At 40.6% G+C, this 16,120-nt stretch overlaps 1 protein-coding gene across 6 annotated transcripts in view; it reads left to right on the top strand.

Annotated features, from left to right (window-relative positions):
• Window positions 1-16,120, top strand: part of THADA (THADA armadillo repeat containing) — a 438,996-nt gene that overhangs the window by 151,146 nt on the left and 271,730 nt on the right. For 5 of the 6 annotated variants that reach the window (XR_012800897.1, XM_075595760.1, XM_075595761.1 and 2 more), the window contains exons 27-28: window positions 10,169-10,258; window positions 12,158-12,289. Coding sequence is in view for 5 of the 6 variants with exons in the window: in XM_075595760.1 (XP_075451875.1) it covers window positions 10,169-10,258; window positions 12,158-12,289 (222 nt within the window). In the remaining variant the exon portion in view is untranslated. Of the gene's footprint in view, window positions 1-10,168; window positions 10,259-12,157; window positions 12,290-16,120 lie in introns of those variants that run through there. The other variant, XM_075595765.1, reaches the window with a different exon arrangement.

Genomic DNA, 16,120 nt, shown 5'->3' with positions numbered 1-16,120 from the left:
GGCCTGTAAATGCCAGAGTGTTTATCACTGTGCTGTTTGATGTATAGTCTCTGGGTATGGCGCCATATTTGAATGTGACACATACAGAATCTGTCACTAAGAAAGAACTGTTGAACGTACAGTGTAGGTTCCAGTTTCTTTTTTCTTTAGGTCTTTTGGGTGGGTCTGATGCTATAGGAAAGCTACAAAGTGAAACGGGGCGATAAAAGGATGCATGAAATATTCAAACATTGCAAGGGGAAACTTGCCCTTTCAGTGCAAGGGGAGGCAGGAGAGCTGTTTGCAAGGTGCACTCTGAACCTCTTCAGCACTGAAAAGGTTTAAAAATATGTAACATATAAGTGGAAACTTCAAAGTAGACCCAGAAACGCTTTCCATGGGAGAGTAGAAAAGACTTGCTTCTTAATCGCATGAATCATTATGTAGGGCACTGCAGTCGCTTGTCATTTTGTTAGCTCAGTGCAAATATTAGTTGGTTAAAAATATATATTTTCTTTCGCCCTCTTTTAGCATAACACAATGATCTCCAACTGGGCTATGTTACTTTAGGTCTGTGCTTCTCTGCTTCTATTTTTGCTGCTATGAATAGACTGTTATGATAGTCATGCTGATGATCCCCTTTACCTGACACTGCCTTACCAAACAATGTCCTATCTCTCTCGTGTCCAAGATAGGTGATCTTCAACTGACTCATTGCTTGCTAAAGTTTTGGTGAATTGGCCAGACAAAAGGTATGAGTTTTGTACCATTCTGTGAAAATAGAATCGAGAGATGGGGTAGCTCGCACCAGACCCCGTTAGACTCAGGGTTAGCACCAAATTTAGAGGGAAACCCCCAATCTGGTAGGTAATTTACAAACCCCTAAGAGGTGGAGAGGTAAATTTAAATAGTGCGTATAGTAACCGTTTTCCAAAATACTACGGGATCTTTCACTTAAAATGAATTAAAAGTTAAAAAGAACAGAAAAAATGTCAAAGGAGTAACAACCAGACAAGAACAAAATAAAGGAATAGGAATGGATAAGTAATAATACAAATCAATACATGTAAGGGAACCAATAGAGATTTACACGAGAATGTAATGGATCAATGATGAGAAAAATTAAATCTAAAGAATTATTGGACAGTAGTGGGGATCTTAATAATGTCAGCGTATTAAAAGTCCATATATACTCCAGGAAGTCCAATGCTGGTCTTGGAGGTTCACTAAATCACAAACAGATCAGAATGTAAACATAAAATTGGGCACATGGGTGTGAGGTCAAAAACTTTAAGGAACAAATAGAAAGTGGTCAAATTGCACACATTCAAATAGATACTGGGCCTTGTGCATCAAAGGTAGTGACTGGTGTATAAGGCCTGTTTCCCCCTCTCACCCTTCCCATCCAAAGTTGGTCACCTGCTGTGCACCCTCGGCTTCCTTTCCCTGGCGTCTTGTGCATGCGTGATGTCACTCGGCATGCACGGTCTGTACACCAGGAAGCATAGTGGTTCTATGCGCTTCGAGAGGAGCGGCTCGCCTATTCGGGGACGAGGACTATATTATCTGGTCATGTTGGAGGGTATATATATCGCCCAATTACTGCCCTTACATCTATTTTAATAAAAAAATATTCACCTCTAGCGTTTTACACACAGTATTACTACAATTTCAACTAAATATACAATCTAGTCATAGGTAAGGGTTTTCTCTCCAAGTATATGAATCTACATAAGGAATGACACCAACAAATTAGAGTTTGGGGATGGGGATCTATACCTTCGAACATGACCACGTAGCACAGGCCTGGTCCCTGAGAAAGGGAACCAGTGTTCGCGAAACGCGTAGCACAGCTATGCTTCCTGAGTGACCTCACCACCCCAGCTCTGGCACACATGGGACATGGGAAGGAGGCAGAGGATGCACTGCAGCTGACTATGTTTGAGCAGGCCATAAACCAGACACTACCTTTGATGCACGGACCCAAGTATCGGTTTACAAGTGTGTAATTTGACTACTTTTTATTTGTTTAATAAACTTTTTGACCTTACACCAATTGGAAGCCTGTGTGCTCTGAAAATAAAGTGGTTGAAAAAATGTTTTATGTAAATGCTGACTTAAATGGCGCTATATAAATAAAGACACACATTTTTTTTTTAATTAAAAAGGGTGTGTGTGCCGAGAACGCGTATTTTAAGTGAAACGTCTTTGTCTTTTTTGTCAGTGAAATTGTGTATATTATTGTACAGTCTGTGTTGTGGGAAGGAGCAGAGACTTCTGAGTACGGCTCTGGGATGGATTATGCACTCGTGTGTATTGGGTTTTGTACATTTATTGTGCATTTTCCATATTGTATAGCTGGATACTGCAGCTACTTTGTTCCTTTCTCCATCTGATAGCAGTGGAAATTGTTTAATTGTACAACTTTCACATGGTCTCTCCTTATTAGAACATTTCTGATTACTGCGGGAACTCTATAAGTTATTCAACGTGTGTGTGTGGTTCCCTGACTCTGCGCATGCGCAAACGGCGCCACACGCTTCTGCACATGTTCGGCCAGCACAGTCCAATGACGTTACATACTTCCGCCTCCATGAAGGAGATTTGTGCCATGACATTTTACTTGCTGCCAGCAAAGAAGTTTCACTTAAAAAATAAATAAATGTGATTCATCTGACAGCATTTACAGACAGTTCCTGCTGTGGAAAAGCATTTCTTTTTTTTATTTTAAAGTCTATCTTTTAAAGCAGCAGCCCCCTGTATTGTGCTGGCAATGGAATTGTCAGAATGAGGTGCTGGACAGGAAGATTACACATCACTGGAGTAAGGGAGCTAAGGAGCAAAGTTTAACGCTCCCAGTCCAGGTCAGGAAGGGCTCCGAAACTTGGTCAATGAACATATTTGTTGTGTTTCCAGATCTATTTAGTACACAGTGGTTTATTCTGATTACCAGGTTGGAGACTTGTTCAATACATTGAAAGCTCGGATGTAAACTTCTTGCGCTTGTTTTTCCTCAATACAATAAAAAATGAGGGGTGAGGTTAGGGGACGATGCTTTAAAACAGAATCAACTACGGCTGCATCCACGCTGCCGCTGAACACGCTCATGCTTGGCGCGCTCACTTTAATGTAATCTAATGAGCATGGGCAAGCTGACGCTTTGTGCGCGTCCGTGCACGTACGCTAGGCAATGCTCAGCGCTTGGTGCAACATGGAAAATTGATTTCCAAGTGCTCAGAAGGGTCACATGACCCAAAATTACATTACTATAGTACCTTCAATAACACGCCCGATCAAGCCAATTACACGCCCCCCCTCCCCCCCGCTCGCAATTTGCAGAAGGACAGTCGAGCACTCATGCTTGGAGAGTTGGTGACATCACCGCTCTCAAGCATGAGCGCGCTCAGCGGCAGCGTGGCCGCAGCCTAATAGTCATAAATCATAATAACGTGAACTCAAATGTGTTACAGGTTATGTCTGAAGTATATATATCCTACCTGCAGATAGATATCCATCACTTTGCTATGAAATATATATATATATATATATATATATATATATATATATATATATATATATGTGTGTGTATGTGTGTGTGTATGTGTATGTGAACATTTTTGCTAATAAAGCATGTCCAGCACGTAGTAGGAGGACTACTGTAGTTAATCTAGCTATAAGAACATTTTCTGCTTGGAATGCAGATTTTTGCATTGTGGATTACTGGATCTATTTCTTTAATTTGATATATTGAGGCATAATAATACTGATCACTTTTGCTTTATATAGTGCTATCCAATGATGTTCAAAAAACAACACCCCAAAAAATAAAAATTAAGTCATAACATAACTTCAGTGTTCATGTTGTACTGAGCTATTAGCAACTTTTATTCAAAAACTTAATTGAGCTTTTGCCAAGTTTTCATCTGTTTATTATTTCACTGGCATCAGCTGTTAGTAAGTCAACAAAAGTTGCCATGTTAAGTATGAACAGCACCGGCCATTTTTAGCTCCCAGGGAGACAAATTTTCAGCAAATTATATCCCTAGGATTGAACAACAGGATTTAAGAAGGGTGGGATTGATAACAACAGACGCAAAATAAGCTTGTAAAGGTAAAAAGAAAGGCATTTATTTTTAAGGGTGATTAAGACGGATTGCTGCTTTTATGCTATTGAATCACTCCTAAAAGACCTTTCACAAGTTCAGACTTGGTAGCTAAATCTCGAGCGGTTTACGTGTGCACACATCTCAACAATGTATGTTAAAGGACCATGTGACAGTTATATTAAAAAATACTGCTTTACCCTACTGCTCTGGAGTTCATAAATTCAATTCCACCCTCAACCAATTCTGTCATCTCTTGTATGAACATTATTGTGTTTTTTTAATTCTTTCTTCCCAGTTAAGGCTGCTCTTATTGTGACGGCGACGCTACGGTCGCTGTAAAAATCAAATTGAAGTGACTTCCAGCGATCGCGACCAAGCCGTCGCGTCGCTGTCGCCGGCACTATAAGCGCAGCCTAAGGTTTCATGCAGACCACGCTGGATAAAACCTGCACGGATTCCACCCCTGATATGACTGCATAGATGCATCTCAACTGGAACTGCAACCTAATTACGAAAGCAAAAGGCCCTACTGAAATATAAGTTTTATTATCATCCCTACTTGGAGGCATTCAGTCACCTGTTAAGCCCGCGATTGCCATTGGGACTTGTAACTGATCCTCCAACTGTACATATTCGTCCAGTACAGTGCCGTTTTCACAGACGTACTGGACCCCAAGCAGTGTACCTGCTTACACTGGTTTCCTGCTGCTGTACGTGCACATCTCCCTGCATCTTTACATGGGGTCTACAGGTGCATCAGAATATTTTGTGATGCCGATTGGCTGTCCGCTTGAGCTCTTGATTTTGATTGGCCCGTGGTCAGGCATGTGGGGAGCGTGCATGCTGTAGCAGAAAACCGCGGCAGCGAGGCAAGAATGCTGCAAATGGGGGTTATATATTAGTGGTGGGGACACCATACATGAGTGGAGGGGTTGTATATATTAGCGGTGTGGGAGTTTATACAAGGGATGTGGGACTGTAACAGGCGCATGTGAACCTATTTTCATCTGGAAAATGTTAGGGGGTATGTTGTAAAATATTACAGAGTGATGTATTGAAACTCTCCCTGACAGCACAGGGGTTATAATGCCTATGCCAGCAATAGGCTAAATTTATATTAGATGGCCATTTGTAATCCTTTACTTTTTTTGGTAAAGGGTATGTGTAATAATGCTTCACATTTTTTTGTTAAAGGGTATTTTTTTTTCTTCCCACCATGATAATTGGTGATTTGAGGAAAAATAACTATATGTGCGGGAGTTGCAAAAGGAGTAGAAGTTAGTGGAGAAGAACAGCCTTATGCCCACACGAAATTTATATTTTTAGCAAAATGTAACATTTGTTTTCTGAGGATTTGAAAACGGCGTAACCAAATTCCAGCCCAAGTAAGCAAAATACTTCTCAAGCTCAGTGACTTGAGAAAACATGCTTAGCGCTTGCAGAGCCGTAAAATAAATTGTTAAGAAAGCCGAGGCCTGTTCATTGTCCATTGGTTTTTGGGTTTCTTCAAATAGAACAGCTAGAACAAACATTCTTGCAAGTTTACATTGCCTGTGTTTTTATGAAGTTAATAACGGTTCTGTCAGTCAGAGCCTACATAAATATATGGCATTTGAATGGGTTCAACTATAAACGCACTTTTTTATACATATAGCATAGCCTTTAGACATTTCTTCGGGTTAGTGCTTTAAATGGTATTTCCGATAAGCCTCTATATACCTTTCGTGCTGCTCTTTGTGAACCATTGTTTACAAGTTGTACGGTGTGTTGTCAAAGATTAAATACCCTAGCCAACTAATTATCTATTGCTATTGAAGTATGGCTATTACCGTTGGCATCTACCAAGATTGCCAATGCAAATATGTCCAAACTAGTCCTATGTATTACACTGCAAAAAACAAGGTGTTTTCGTTGTATTTCATGTTAAAGCAGCAAACCCCTTACTTTATATTTTTCCCCTCGCAGAATTAGAATTGGGTCCCACAGAGCTGAATTGATACTATTTTTAGCTCTGAAGACACCCGGTACCTTTTTTATATGCTGGATTTTCTAGTCCCTCTAAGGGACATCAATATGTTTGCCATCCAATCTTTACTCCCACTGGCCAATAGCAATCTGCAATGCCATCAGAGTAGGACATTGTGGGTTCCTATTGGACGACTCCATTGGCCATCTTTGATTTTACTTTAATTCCCATGGCACATAAAAAGGTAAACAGCTAAGGAACTATGGGGCCCCTGGAGCTAGGAATAGTGGTGACCAGCTCCAGGTGGGGCCTCTAAAATCACATGACACACTAGTGCCCAGGTGCTGGAAACTTTAGTGGAGGGGGCTCCACTTCTGTTGTATTTTGCTGTCAGTTCTGTTGTATAGATCAGCCCAATCTGTCCCCAAAAATGATGGAAGTGCAAGTCTACATCTGCATCGCTCCATAGGCGGATGCCTGATGGGGTTCTCCAAGAGCTGCTCCCCTCTGCACAGAACCAGCGTGCTAAGGGTTAATATCTGCGTTTGCTTACGGTTGTGTTTCGTTAGCTCCACCCTCTGGAATGTTAATGCCCCTGGAGGACAAATGACTCTGAAACGACAGCTGCATTCAATCTGAACCCTTCAGTCTATATCTGTGTCACCTCAAAGGCGGACAGCCTTTGGTGCAGCTAAAGGGGGTGAGCTGTTTGCTGCCGTTTGCTGATGTTTGGTAATGTTAAAATTGCTTTATTTCAATCTGAAACTCACCAGCCCTTTTATCCCCTTTACCTAATTTTCCAACTCAAACTGTCCATGAAATGTACTGTACAGTATGTGAATTGACTGTATAACCTCTGTTCATTTAATGTAACCATGTATTGTTATCATAACTCTGTGCCCAGGACATACTTGAAAACGAGAGGTAACTCTCAATGTATTACTCCCTGGTAAAACCTTTTATAAATAAATAAATATATCTGGTACGTATTCATTGGCTCTCTGGCACTTTTTTTAATTCTTGAGAAGGCTGGGACATCTGAGGTCAGTGCTTCCTGATCCAGGACAATAATAGTCATGCTCAAGTCAGTGAAAACAAAAATTAAATGGAGTTACTGTTTCTAAGCTGCAGCTCCTCTCGGCAACATCTGTTGAACCTAAACGAAATTGATAGCATTGCACAAGTCAACGTACCTCCTACCATGTCTATGTACTTATGTCATGGTTGAAAGAATTTAGTAGGCTTTCAAATGTATATAATATCAAAGTCAATGTATATAATATGCAAACACATACATTTGCGGTACATCTTTGCTTTTTATCTTGTGATGTGTTCATGGAAATGCTGCATAAGAAATCCCAGTTTTCAGGTTGTGGTGATCAGTGTAGAAAGGATTTTAGACTGAAGAGTCAGTTCAGTAATTACGTTGAGGAAGGAATTTTTTTTTTAGAACCGAGAGAATGGAGACCAAATAAAAATGCCTCTAATGCTCCAAGTACACTCCATGAGCAAATCCACTTCAGTGGGGCGGGAATTATTGTGTTGGTCGCTAGATAAATCTAGAAGAATGTGCTGAGGGCCAGGTGAGTTTTCTAAACCTTTTAAACATGTCCTAAGTACAAAAAAAGGTTGTATAGTATGTATCGCACTTATCACCTTTTTACAAAATCTAACATGTATTTTGTCATTGGACTGCACCTCTTGAATGATCTTTCAATGGACGACATTGGCCTTATCAACTAGACTATGATCTATATGGCGCAGGTTTTCTGATAGCATTTGTAAACAATGTAATGTGAAGCTAAGGATGACTTTTACTTCTTTTATCTCTATCTTATCTCTCCCTTTTCCTACCAACCCCCCTCCCCCCTTGATGTGCAGGGGGTGTGAATAAATCGGATTATCTTATGTTTAAAGAGTTGTCATTGTCAGACTTGTTTGCTTCACATCAAAGTGTCTCTTGTAAATAAAAACACTGGAACATTTGAGGACTTTCCAAAATTATGTAAATACTTATGCTGTACTTTTCTAAATTTAAGAAAGGCATGAATTACGTGGTTTTAACCAATGAAACATTGCAGTAGTTCAATTTGTTGGGACTGCACCTTTAATAGTACAGCTCTGACTTCAGCTGAGTAAGACTCCGAGTCTGTTCCTGCAGAGAATGAATAAGACCTTCCAGTTACTGTAGTAAGATTGGCTGGTGAAAGGTAATGAAAATGTATTGGCCAAGAATGCATTGAGTTGTAGTTCTAATGTTCCTTTCATTCTGTAAATCATGTAAAGAACTCCTTTAATGAATAAGGGGAATCAGGAACATAGTGCGTTGTGGTTTTTTTGCTTCTTAACTCCTGGCCTTGAATGGTTAAAGACAAATGAAAAGGCTTATCTGAAGTATGAATAAGCAAAGGGGAAGGCCAATATAAAATATCTCCAGACTATTCCTAGTGAATAGCTTTACAAACACAGTTTCTGGAGAGCAGTCATAAAATGTGCTGATCAAAGAAATGTGGGTTATTAAAAAGAAGGGTATGTGCCAACTTTTGCATCTGAAAGCTATCAGTCACTGTTTGTTCCTGTTTCAGTCATCTCGATTTCATCTCTTTATCACTCATTCTACGTCCTTTTCTTTAAAAAAGAAAAAAAAATCTTTTTATACTTTATTTTGCTTTAAACATTCCCAATGATCTGTTTTTACAAAGAATGTTCTCTTGCAGTAAACACATTTACAGATATGTTCCGCATGGCAGTAGTGGTGGATAAAATGCAGATGGTAGGAAGTAAACACAAAGTCGTGGATCAGACTACATTTTGTTTAATGTATTTAACACTTTTAGAACTGCCTCTTTTTCACTGCTAGGTATTCATGCAGTACAGTACACGGCAGGCACCTTCAACACATAGCGGGCTAAGTGTGATGCTTTTATCTTTGCCCGCTGGTTACACACATTCACATTGTCTGAACATGGTCATGTATAATTGTGGCAGATGATCCATTGGTGACTGGGAATATTGCCAGGCTCTATGCAGACGTGGTGCGGGGCCTCTTACCTTCTCCTTCGCCGTCTCTTCCTGCTGGGTCCCTCATCCTGGCGCTGTGACGTCAAATGGCATCGCTTTCCCATGACAACAGAATATCATGTGACGCCCCATTGTCATTTCAACGCCATTTGACGTTGTGGCGCCATGATGAGGGACCCTGGAGGAAGAGATGGCGAAGGAGAAGGTAAGAGAGTTACAGAGGTGAAGAACAAACTCACAAAGTTTCTGATCTTTATACAGGGTGGGGCCTCCCAAACTCATCCTGAAGATCTACCTAATTATTTAAACACTTGATTCTAATTATCCCCTTTAATTTAGCTGATAAACCAGGGTTTCACTTATTTTTTCATATACCCTGACTCTTAGTTACTCATTGTTTCTCTAATTCAAACATCATTTTGTTTCAAAAGACATGGAATTGGTTAATATAAACCCGATTGGATATTTAAGAAAAGACTGGTTTTGAGCATGGAAAAAACTATGGAATTTCCGTAATTATCATTGGGATTCACAAACTTTTCCTCGCCACTGTACATAAACAGAAATATACACTTACCAGCACTATAGAGAAGAGTTGGAAGGTCTAGAGAGGAGCAGATAGGGAGAGCACTGCAACGCCATCTTCTGCCGGGAAGCTGCAGTGTTGAAGCAGCCCTGCTCTGGTCCGTACTACCGGCCAAATTGTTTTAATCTAATCAGCCTGTAGGACCTTAAGCCAGCCTGCTCGTAAACCTCTATTAGCCCCCCACTGGCTTCATAAGCCCCCCTGCCCTCTCTCGTCTGGTCAAATGCTTCCCTCCCGCTCACAAGGGATGCATGGCCAAATACTCCTCTCCATATTAAAGTGGCTCCTGTATTTGCTGCTAAGTGTTCTTAAACCTTATTAAATGCAGTGCTGTTGCTGAGCAATATGCCTTTTGAAGTCACTTCCAGTGGTTAGACTACACTTGGTGAAACACAAATAAAAAACTAAATGATGCCTTTTTAGACTTTACTTACAACTCTGAAAATGTACGTATGCGTGTGCATGAATTAATTTGGTAAATAATAGTTGTCTTTCTGGTTTCTCCCCCAGGATGACCGGGAGAGAATTTTTCTCTCGTTTTCCAAGTCTCTACCCTTTTCTTCTGAAACACCTGGAAATTGTAGCTAACACCGTCGACAGGTGAGCAAAATAGTCTTTCACTCTCATACTTTTGGTGTATCTTGGAATTTATGGCAGTATGTTGGGGAGGAAATTAAGTTCTTTCCACCTAGAAAAACGAAAGGGAGCTGTTTTAGAGCATCATGCATGGTACAAGCGTCTTCTGGTGTCAAGTCAACACATTCTTTATCAAAGATGTACTAATGTAACGATGCTCGTCTCAAGCAGGAAACGGGCCGGCAGGGCTGAGTTAGGAAGGTAAAAGAACCGACCTGAGCCGAGGGACAGAGTCCTGATAGAGTAGAGAGTCAGGGCTGGCAGCAGTGTTGCGTAGTCGGTGTGGATGCAGAGGTCGAGGTAGGCTGAAATCAAAGGTTAGTCGAGGTACTTGCAATGGTCGGGGCGGGCTGAAGACAAAGGTAGTCGAGGTACGTGAGCAAGGGTCTGGTTATGTGAGAGACAAAAAGCATAAACGCGTTGCATGAGCACAGCAGGAAACTGGATCTTTGCTTAGCAACTTCCAGCTAACAGGGCTGTCTTTTGCCAGGAGCAAAAATGGACGATCCAGCCATAGAGGGCGAGCAAGAGCATATGGCCTTACCATCAAAGAGATTAGATAAAGATTTTAATAACCTTTAAAATTGGGTGACCAGACGTCGCCGTTTAGCCAGGACAGTCCGGATTTTTAGCTATTTGTCCCGAGTCCCGACTTTTCTGGCCACTAATGGCGCTTGCAATTCGCTCGCACGATTAGCGCTCGGCGTCCACACTAAGTGCCGGTCGTGTGTGGAGATGTTGAATTTGAAGGCTCTGGGAAAAGAGATATATGATTTTAAAAGTGTAGCTCACACTAAAACTCTTGCTTCCAATTGAAGGGTATTGATCCTGGTAATAAATGACAGGCCCTTAACGACAACGTTTCAACCCCTCTCTCAGGGTCTTGAGAGAGATGGATTGAAATGTTGCATTTTTTAAAAACTATTTTTTGAGTGCTGTTGCATTTTTTTGCTTCTCCTATCAGGATATACTACTTCAGTTTCATTTTTTGGGAGGCGATTACTGCTTGGTGACTGTAACTAAAACCAGCTCTACAGTCAATGCGTTTTGCATACTAAACACCAATCGCTTATTTTACATCTTATAAAGACACGCACATCACCTTCACAGCGGAAGCTCTGACATTAGATGCCCTCGTGTTAAAAAGGCATGTTATAACATTCATTTCCTCTGGCTGTTTGTAGGAATTTGATAGAAAAAGGACAGAAAATATTTTTGCCTATGCTGTTCTGTGATGGCAAACATTACATTCTTTACATTCCGGTTCTGTACCCTTGAGCCTGACCTTTTTTTAACATTTATTTTCTAATAGAGTTATATTTGAGGCAACTTCTCTTTCAATTACCGTTTTCTATTTAGATTTTTTTGTTTACTTTTTCATTTATGTAGGATTGTCTTTTTTTGGTTACCTATTTTTAAATATACACTAGCTTTTGTGCCCGGCTTCGCCCGGGGAATGTAATTCTCCCGCCCCCCGCTGGCACATTTCCCCCGCACATCACACACAGAGACACACAGCCCCGATCCAGGCAAGTACACGCCCCCTCTCTTAGTAGCCACGCCCACCTGCCCTCTGCTTCCTGTTCTAACAGATTTGCTGGAAAGCCGAGGGAAACTTAGAATGTCTATAATTTGGGAGGCGAGTTACATTGGAAGCTCAAAATAGTTGTGTTAACCTACAAATCCGCAGCAGAATGTACAGTGAAAGTTTCGTTGTGGTGCCGTTTCTGAGATTTCGATGCTTCGGACATACAAACAAACAAAGAAACGGAATCCAACTTATAATTATAGTATAGATTTTTTTATCTTATTACCAAGGCTTGTTTTTTTGTTTGTTTTTTTACCAACTTTATTCTCTCTCAGTCATACAGGTGAATCAAAGCTTCACCCAAGCTTATTTCTTCTGCTTCTGATCCTGAGTAAGCTCTATCCTTCTCCAATGGACGGCACCTATTCAGCTCTCAGCATGGGCCCATTCATCCCCTTTATTATGAGGTAACTATCTTGTCTCTGCATAAAGTGTCAATTAGCACCTAATGGCTTCATTGATTGACCTGCATAGTGCATATACTGTAGGGCAACGTTTTCATGCATGTTGATGTTGCTCTAAATGGAATGTTATGTTGTCAGAACACGTTGACTTTTTTTGTTTTGTTATGAATTCAAAAACCAAGAAGTGTTAATGCACATTCAAATGCATAAAGTACATAGAATCAGAAATAGAGATGTTCAAACTGTTTGCAAAAGTTTGTGAAATTATTTAGTTTTTGCAAAAACAATTACAAAAAATGCAACCTTGGCTAAAAAATAAGCAGGGTCACATGACCAACGGGCAACTTGTGTGCCATTTTCAGTACATTTTTAGAAAAAGTGAAATTTCGCATCATGGTTTTCAAAAATGTTTGTATCAAATGCCCCGTAACATGTTTGCAAAAACATTTTGCAAATTGAATCATATTCAATCCTTGCAGATCTCTACCCATAAAGTATCAAAAGCTATTGTGATCCCCAGATTCCCACATTTAGTGGCACAATTGTTTTAAGCCGCATGGCTACGATAATACTCTTTATTAAACAGCTGTTTACATATTGTGTATAATGATCTTAACGCCTATGTGACTGTTTGAACTAAAACCATATTGTAGGACTCTACTGTTGTTAAGGGATTAACATAACTAAATTGTCCTGGTTAAACTATCGGAAATACATGAATACTGTACGTGGCATCTAATTCCTTAATTGATCTTGAGGTAATGTAGAACTGTGGTTCCTAAAGTGCTTGCCATGGAATGTAAACTTCAGCATGGTTTCTTAAGTGCTCTCACTGGAAAATACATTGTGAGCTTATGTTGGCGTGAAGACTGAAGTCATTCTTCCCTGACAATTGCAACATTCATTTAAGCTTCGGACGCATCCCTCACTAGTCTAACACTAATTGCGGCTTTTCTTTCACAATGCAGTTCAATTCAAATGTATAAATCAAAGCCTAGCTCCAAACTGCACAATTGAATATGTAATGTTTATTGATTTTAAGAGGCAAGAAAGCTAAAGCAATTGCAGAGTTCGGCAATCAAAATGCTTTATAAAAGAGCCCTCAGCAGAAAAGCAGACTACCCTTAAATATTATCCTACATCAGGGGTGGCTGAAAATATAACATACTTTGGAGCCGGCCCCAATTTTTAGGAACCAGCGATTTGTGGGGTGGGGGAGGGACATTCCGGTTACCCCTCTCCATCCATTGTTGCTTGTGCCATGGTGTGCATGTCAGCGTGTATTTGTGACTCACTGACTGACACACACACACACAGACACTGACGCACACGGCTGGATTTCCCAATATGGGCCTAGAGTGGCAAAATTTGGGAGTGGCAAATTTCTGTTGTGCAGAAGGGAGCGGTGCTGCTGTTACAGAGACCCTGCTCTCTTCACCATGACAATTAAACTGATTGCTGGGGGAGAGCGGGAGACCTCTGTAAAAATTTTACCTTCTCCTGCAACATCGCCCTCCCCGTTTTGACACCGCGACATCACATGGTGTTGTTGCCATGGCAACGTGATGTCACATGGCGCTGCGTTGTCATGGAAACACATCGCCATGTGACATCAGGGCGCTGCAAAAGGAGGAGGCCCGGGTGGCAGAAAGGTAAATGCCTATGGGTGACAAAATTGTTAATCCACCTCTGCTATCACACACACCAACAGAGACACTGACACACACACACAGACACCACTTCTTGCTAATCTTCCTTGTTGACTGCTCCATCTCACTCACTAGTTAAGCCTGTGCTACAGGGCACTGCCTACACTCATAGAGCCATGCATGAGAGGGAACAGATGATTGTTATTATGTCCTGATATGTAAAACCATAGAATTCAAAAGGGTGTACTTTCTTTTTCACACCACTGTATATATGTGTGTATGTATATGTAATATACCGTTAGATCCGGAAATAATTGGACACTGACAACATGTTCATAATTTTAGCTCTGTACGCCACCACAATGGATTTGAAATGAAACAGCCGAGATTCAATAGAAGTGCAGACATTCAGCTTTAATTCACGGGGTTGTACAAAAATATTGTATGAAACGTTTAGGAATTGCAACCATTTTCATACACAGCCCCCTTATTTCAGGGGCTCAAATGTAATTGGACAAATTAACACAATCATAAATAAAATGTTCATTTTTAATAATTTGTCGAGAATTCTTTGCAGGCAAGGACTGTGTGAAGTCTGGAACGCATAGACATCACCAAACGCTGGTTTTCCTCCTGTGTGATGCTTTGCCAGGCCTTTACTGCAGCTGTCTTCAGTTGTTGTTTGTTCGTAGGTCATTCTGCCTTAAGTTGTGTCTTCAGCAAGTGAAATGCATGCTCGATCGGGTTGAGATCAGATGATTGACTCGGCCATTGCAGAATATTCCACTTCTTTGCCTTAAAAAACTCCTGGGTTGCTTTCGCAGTATGTTTTGGGTCATTGTCCATCTGTAAAGTGAAGCGCTGTCTAATAAACTTAGCTGAATCTGTGCAGACAATATATCCCTATACACTTCAGAATTCATCAGACTGCTTCTGTCTTCTGTCACATCATCAATAAACACTAGTGACCCAGTGCCATTGTAAGCCATGCATGCCCATGCCATCACACTGCTTCCACCATGTTTTACAGATGATGTGGTATGCTTCGGATCATGAGCCGTTCCAAGCCTTCTCCATACTTTTTTCTTCCTATCATTCTGGTACAGGTTGATCTTAGTTTCATCTGGTGGTGAACCCTCTGTATTTGCTCTCGTGAAGTCTTCTCTTTGTGGTAGACTTGGATTATGATATGCCTACCTTCTGGAGAGTGTTCTCCACTTGGCTGGATGTTGTGAAGGGGTTTTTCTTTACCATGGAAAGGATCCTACGATCATCCACCACCGTTGTCTTCCGTGGACGTCCAGGCCTTTTTGTGTTGCAGAGCTCACCAGTGCGTTCTTTTTTTTTTTTCTCAGAATGTACCAAACTGTTGATTTGACCACTCCTAATGTTCCTGCTATCTCTCTGGTGGATTTTCTTTTTTTTTTGCAGCCTAAGGATGCCCTGTTTCACTTGCATTGAGAGTTCCTTTGACTTCATGTTGTGGGTTCACAGCAACAGCTTCCAAATGCGAATGCCACACCTGGAATCAACTTCAGACCTTTTACCTGCTTAATTGATGATGAAATAACAAAGGAATAGCCCACTTCTGTCAATGAAACAGCTTTTGAGTCAATTGTCCAATTACTTTTGGTCCCTTGAAAAGGAGAGGGCTACATATTAAAGAGATGTAATTCCTAAACCCTTCCTCCAATTTGGATGTGAATACCCTCAAATTAAAGCGGATAGACTGCACTTCAAGCCCATTTTCATTTTTTAACTGTAACTTGAATTTATTTTGGTACACAGCCGAAATAACAAAACTTGTATCAGTGTCCAATTATTTCCGGACCTAACTGTATATATACTGTGTGTATATATATATGCAGTGTTCGACAAACCTATACATTTGCTCGCCCCGGGCGAGTGGATTTAACCCCCGGGCGAGTAAATATTGGCCCAAGCAGCACACGTTTGGTACTAGGTGGCGAGTAGATTTTTTTGTGTGGTGAGTAGATTTTTTGGCGATTTGTCAACCACTGTATATGTGTATATATATATATATATGTATATATATATATATATATATATATATATATATATATATATATATATATATATATATATATGCTTGTCCTATGACATAAATTGTTAGTCCAATAAAAAAGGTATCACCTAATACTGAAGAACTCATTTATTCTGCACT

Source organism: Ascaphus truei, chromosome 4 (assembly GCF_040206685.1).
Source record: "Ascaphus truei isolate aAscTru1 chromosome 4, aAscTru1.hap1, whole genome shotgun sequence".
NCBI lineage: Eukaryota > Metazoa > Chordata > Amphibia > Anura > Ascaphidae > Ascaphus > Ascaphus truei.
The sequence above is the reverse complement of the archived record's forward strand: the minus strand, read 5'-3'. Positions and strand labels throughout refer to the sequence as shown.